The sequence below is a fragment of the Myxocyprinus asiaticus genome, chromosome 14 (genome assembly GCF_019703515.2).
Source record: "Myxocyprinus asiaticus isolate MX2 ecotype Aquarium Trade chromosome 14, UBuf_Myxa_2, whole genome shotgun sequence".
Classification (NCBI taxonomy): Eukaryota; Metazoa; Chordata; class Actinopteri; order Cypriniformes; family Catostomidae; genus Myxocyprinus; species Myxocyprinus asiaticus.
Genome location: NC_059357.1, coordinates 24,024,923 through 24,030,922, shown reverse-complemented (window position 1 = coordinate 24,030,922; position 6,000 = coordinate 24,024,923). Strand labels below are relative to the sequence as shown.

General features: G+C 42.1%; 1 protein-coding gene across 1 annotated transcript; it reads right to left on the bottom strand.

The window, feature by feature from the left end:
• Positions 1 to 2,441: 2,441 nt before the first annotated feature.
• LOC127451500 (mitochondrial import inner membrane translocase subunit Tim29-like) lies at positions 2,442 to 3,948 on the bottom strand. The gene is made up of 2 exons (XM_051716247.1): positions 3,706 to 3,948; positions 2,442 to 3,392 (listed from the first exon to the last, which is right to left on the bottom strand). Exons 1-2 carry the CDS (start codon positions 3,803 to 3,805, stop codon positions 2,731 to 2,733), a joined length of 762 nt encoding a protein of 253 aa, XP_051572207.1. The 5' UTR covers positions 3,806 to 3,948; the 3' UTR covers positions 2,442 to 2,730.
• Between the last annotated feature and the right edge of the window lie 2,052 nt (positions 3,949 to 6,000).

Sequence of the window (6,000 nt, the reverse complement as noted above, 5' to 3'; positions counted from 1 at the left end):
GACATTTTCAACCTTTCCCTCTCTTTGTCTGTAGTCCCCACATGCTTTAAAACATCCACCATTGTGCCTGTTCCAAAGCAATCAAAAATAACTTGCTTAAATGACTGGCGTCCTGTTGCTCTGACCCCCATCATCAGCAAATGCTTTGAGAGACTAATCAGAGATTACATTTGCTCTGTGCTGCCTCTCTCTCTAGACCCATTGCAGTTTGCTTACCACAACAACTGCTCCACTGATGATGCCATTGCATCTACAATACACACTGCTCTCTCCCACCTGGAAATAAAGAACACTTATGTGAGAATGTTGTTTGTAGACTACAGCTCAGCATTCAACACCATAGTGCCCTCCAAGCTAGATGAGAAACTCTGGGCTATGGGCTTAAACAGCTCGCTGTGCAGCTGGATCCTGGACTTCCTGTCAAGCAGACGCCAGGTGGTTAGAATAGGCAGCAACATCTCCTCATCACTGACCCTCAACACTGGAGCCCCACAGGGCTGTGTTCTCAGCCCACTCTTGTATTCCTTGTACACACATGACTGTGTGGCAACACATAGCTCCAATGCCGTCATTAAGTTTGCCGATGACACGACGGTGGTAGGTCTGATCACTGACAATGATGAAACAGCCTACAGAGAGGAGGTGCACACTCTGACACACTGGTGTCAGGAGCACAACCTCTCCCTCAACGTCAGTAAGACAAAGGAGCTTGTGGTGGACTTCAGAAGAAAAGACAGAGAACACAGTCCCATCACCATCAATGGAGCACCAGTGGAGAGAGTCAGCAGCTTCAAGTTCCTGGGTGTCCACATCAATGAGGAACTCACATGGTCTATCCACACTGAAGTTGTTGTGAAGAAGGCTCATAAGCGCCTCTTCTTCCTGAGACGGCTGAGGAAGTTTGGAATGAACCGCCACATCCTCACACGGTTCTACACCTGCACTGTAGAGAGCATCCTGACTGGCTGCATCTCCGCCTGGTACGGCAATAGCACAGCCCACAACCGCAAAGCACTGCAAAGGGTGGTGCGAACTGCCAGACACATCATTGGAGGTGAGCTTCCCTCCCTCCAGGAAATATATACCAGGCGGTGTGTGAAAAAAGCTCAGAGGATCATCAGAGACTCCAGCCACCCGAGCCATGGGCTGTTCTCACTGCTACCATCAGGCAGACGGTATCGCAGCATCAGGACCTGCACCAGCCGACTCCATGATAGCTTCTTCCCCCAAGCAATCAGACTTTTGAACTCTTGATCTCCCACGATCAAAATACATCAGCACTGCACTTTATTACTCTTACATCTCACACCGGACTGTGATAAATTATATTATTATTATATTACATTCTCTCTTAACAACTTACTATCAACTGACAGCCTGAATGTCAATACAGTACAATACTGTACATTCTATATATACTTTTTTTTTTAATTGAATAATGTGTATATATATTGTGTGTATTGTATACTGTACAGTGTATGTTATTATTTGTATATTGTTGTGTGTAAATATGTGTATATTAGACTTTAAATTGTGCTGTGTTAATTTGATGTTATTGTAAATTGGTATATGTCTCATCACTGTCACGACTGCTATGTTGATCGGAACTGCACCCAAGAATTTCACACACCATTGCACTTGTGTATATGGCTGTGTGACAATAAAAGTGATTTGATTTGAATCGCGCATGCAAATAACGTCACAAGAACAATGGTCGATAATAGATGATGTCACTACGAGGGCTACTTCTGTGAGTCGGAATGCAAAAGAGGAAAAGTCTCCTCAGGTGTGCCATTCCTCTTTAAGAGTTCTCATCTAGAAAGTACCAGAACTGTAGGTAGTAAAGGGCCTAAAGCTTCACCAATCAGAGAACTGCAGCCAATCAAGCCCGCGAAATAATCCTCGGAGCAACTGACCACTCCAGTGCACTGTGACTGACGCAATCGAATCAGTGTCTCTTCACTCTTAACTACTTATTTGTTCATATCGGATCTAAAATCAATGGTTTAATATATTCACATCTTTTTTTTTATTCAATGACATAATTATCAATGCTTCATGAGATTGTAGTCTGTGCCCTCATGAAAGACAGCAAGTACACAGCCTTGTGCCTTTAACTTTTTGTCAGATTTTCAAATACTTTTTTTACCTCAAAACAAAGTTTGTTGTGTTGTGATTTACCGTGGAGCTGGTTGGTTTGGTTCATGGCTTACAACTCTTTTATGAAGGATTTTATGAGGAAAAATTAATGGTAAAAATACTTCTAGAACCAAGACGGCTGAATGAGTGGGCAGGCACTGTTGCACTCTATACCAGAGAGAAAAATCAGGATACAAATTGCTTTTCTTTCTTACAGGTGAGAAATTGATGTATAAAAATGTAACCTAAAAGAAAAGTAACAAGGGATAATCTGGTAATTAATTAAGACTTAGTAAGGTAATGTTGTGCATCCTCCCAATGAAGGTCAACATCCACTGCAGTGGTTTTATTGGATTTATAGTCAACAGGTTATCAACACTTATTTGAACATCTTTAGCAGTAAAAGTAACAGACCATTACAAATAGTCATTATAAATGGTGCGGACTTCTATTAACATATTATAATAATGATTACTGCTGACATACTGTATCCTTTACTGTTCATCTCCTATCAACATAGCTAATTCTTGCAAGCACATTCTTTTGGTTCATAGGTGGGGCACAGCAAACTCATCAAAATGTCTGGGCCTTTTATCTTGTGTTGCTCATCTCCTTTAATTCAACAGATGTGTCAACCTCTTTCTGTACACAGTCTAATAATGCACTGCTCTCATCCTCCATCACCACTGCTTTCCACGATTCCAGATGCAGCCTTTCATTCTTCTCAGTTACCTGGGGAGGAGGAGGAACTGTAGCCACCAGAGCAGGGGGCAGATGTTTGAACTCCTCCTCATTTATATCATAGTCCTTCATTTTATGATCAATCACCCACCAGCGCCCTGCAAAGCCCACATCCAGCATGCGTTTGGGCAGCTCTGCCCAGGGCACAGAGATCGCTGAACAACACGCCTCATACAGGCTGGAGTCAGGGTGGTAGTCAGTGTAATAAGTCAAAGAGGCAATGCCAAGACTGGCATAGCGCAGCCGGCCCTCATTTCGCAGTTTCACCAGTCTTTGGACGTGGGCATCTGAGGTGCCGCTGCGTATCCATGGTGACAGGAGAGCCAGGCGGTTGGAAGTTTCTAGTAGGCTTGTTTCAAAGGTGCTATCGTCAGGGTTGGTGTAATAACAGGCATACATTCCTCCCAGCAGTCCGAGATAGACTGAGGCCTTGAGGGGTCGCTCCCGTGCCCCCAAAACAGCCTCGCGACAAGCCTCCTTATAATCACCTAGAAGACTACGGCACCATGCACCTGAACATAGTGACCACAATAACATATCTTTATTAATGTTCAGCAGTAACAATTTTCCCATTGACCACTAAGTAAACGAATTAAAAACTATATACTACAGACTACGAATCAGAAGCATTTATGAGTGCCAGTATAACACAACTTGAAAAGCTAAACAAATAACAAGAAATGCAATTTGTGTAGTTACGTATACATGGATACATTATGAGCCAGCATTCAACATCCAAACTCTAAAACAAAATGTACACTATCATTAATTCTCTGCTTATTTTAGACGCACATGGACAAAACATACACCGTGGCTTATTCTTACCTGCACGACTGTTAAGTAATCTTTGCCATCTTGTGCCCTTGGTTATCAACGTAACAGCTGCCGTTGAGCACCATCTCTTCAGCAGCCACGAGGCGGCCATGTTAGCAAATGATCGAAATCAAGAAATGTGATAGTTCACAGTTCACGCTTGACGTATCACAGGAAGAACTTTGAGCGAATGAACAGTTTCCGTGCTTGAATCAACTTAACAACGTCGGATAATGAAACTGATGCTCCACGATGGAGTGAGGTTCGGAACGTGACATGTTATTGTTCCGGTAGGGAAACAGCATATTGCCTTTCCCCGTTCCACTCTACATTATTATTATTATTATTATTATTATTATTATTATTATTATTATTATTATTATTGATTTAGCAAGAAACATACAGACATATAACAACGTACTGAGGGATACGAAACCGATATTCACATTTTGAATACAAATATTAGTGACAAAGAATCTTTTTTCTTCAGCAATTTACACATTTTCTTTGTCATCCAGCGTAAAAAAAATAAATTAAACAAATAACTTTTTTTTTCTGGTCAATGCATTCACTGTCATTTTTTCTTCAAATCTATACAAAATAACTTAAAACAGGGCTTAATAGACCAGCATAAATTGCGTAAGAGCCATTAATTTATTTCAAGAGTTACTGATAATTCCCTATAGAAATATGTAAATTAATATACAATATAATATATGTATATATTTTTTTAATTAATCAGGATTTTTAAAAATTTTTTTTATTAAAGTATATGGTGCCAGCTGATATTCATAGGGCTGGCTTTGTTTAATCAGATTTTTTAACTGTTCTAGAATTCATGTGAGCTATTACAATAGTCTACTTATATATATATATATGTATGTATGTATGTATGCCTGTCTGTGTGTGTGTGTGTGTGTGTGTGTGTGTGTGTAATGTTCTAAACCTGGTTAAAAACCCCAAAACGGCTTGCATTCTTTACCAGAACATGGGAAGAAAACATGGAATTGTTAGAGAATATGTGTCTAGACCTTTGAGAAGCTTCAAATGTCAGCGTATAGGACATGTGGCAGCAGTTTGCAAGGGAAAAATGAGATGTGTAAAAAAAAGGGGAGCATGAGTATAAGTGTCCTGAAACGGATACTTTAAAATGTTGTAATTGTGAGGGGAGTCATGTGATTCCATGCGGGGTTCAGACATGTGAGCGGCGAGCTCTGAGCACTTTGCTGGTTTTAATACTTTTTATGTCATGGACGAGTGGGATTCGATACACCCTGATCCTTGGCTGCTCTGGGAGGACAGTGTGTTGGGGAGTTCGGAGTCCTCGGGCTCTGGAGACATTGGAGGGCACTTGCATGCTCAGGCTGGTGCCCCTGGTGGGGCCGCGGACCAGGGAGCCGGTTTGGATGGAGAGGTGGGGTAGATCTGACGGGGGTTGTTGAGCTTGTCGGTGCGATGTTTGGGTGTGGTTGGTGCTTTGATGTATCTCTTTTGCGGGGTCCTGAGTTCCAACAAATGTTGGGGGCTGGGATTAATGTTCGTGTGGAGACCAGCTGGTTGTGCGGTGTGCCTCATTTGCCAGGGGATCCGGTGTGCGAGAGCTCGTGGAGTTAGAGGGGAATGCTGGGGGTGCCGGGGCAGAGCTGGAGCGCCGGGTGTTGTCTGGTGGCCTCGGGGAATTGACCCGGTTGAAATGCAGATGTAGTGCTGTTTTGTCTTGGAGGGTGGAGTTTTGGCTATTCGGGTGAGTGACAGGTGAGACAGTCATACTTTGAGTCAGGGGACAAAGCAGGAAAACTTCTGGCTAGATATATAAAACAGAGAGAGTCTTTTCTACCATTTCCTCAGTGAAATCTGCTGGTGGTGAAATATATATCTCAGCCATTGATATTAATAATGCTTTTAAAGGATTCTATTTTGATCTCTATAGTTCCACATCTTTGTCTACTGATGAAGATATTAGAAACTTTGTGGAACCATTAGAACTCACTAAACTGACGAATGAGCAAAAAAATTCTCTTGATTCTGAGATAACCTTGGAGGAGCTTGGCGAGGTAATTAAGGCCTTGCCTACAGGCAAGGCTCCGGGTCCAGATGGCTTTGCCGCTCCATTTTTTTAGATCTTATGCTACAGAATTGGCTCCACTTTTGCTAGAAGTTTATACGGAATCATTAAAGAATGGAAAACTTCCACCAACCATGACGCAAGCCCGGATCAGTCTGATTCTTAAAAAGGACAAAGATCCAAGCGTGTGTAAGACTTACCGTCAAATTTCCCTGATCCAGCTAGACGTTAAAATATTGTCA

What these genes read in the sequence shown, in the direction of transcription:
- LOC127451500 (XM_051716247.1), bottom strand. Translation starts at nt 3,805, where the DNA reads ATGGCCGCCTCGTGGCTGCTGAAGAGATGGTGCTCAACGGCAGCTGTT. An exon ending in ATTACTTAACAGTCGTGCAG is followed by an intron (nt 3,393 to 3,705) that starts GTAAGAATAAGC and finishes CACTATGTTCAG; the next exon opens with GTGCATGGTGCCGTAGTCTT.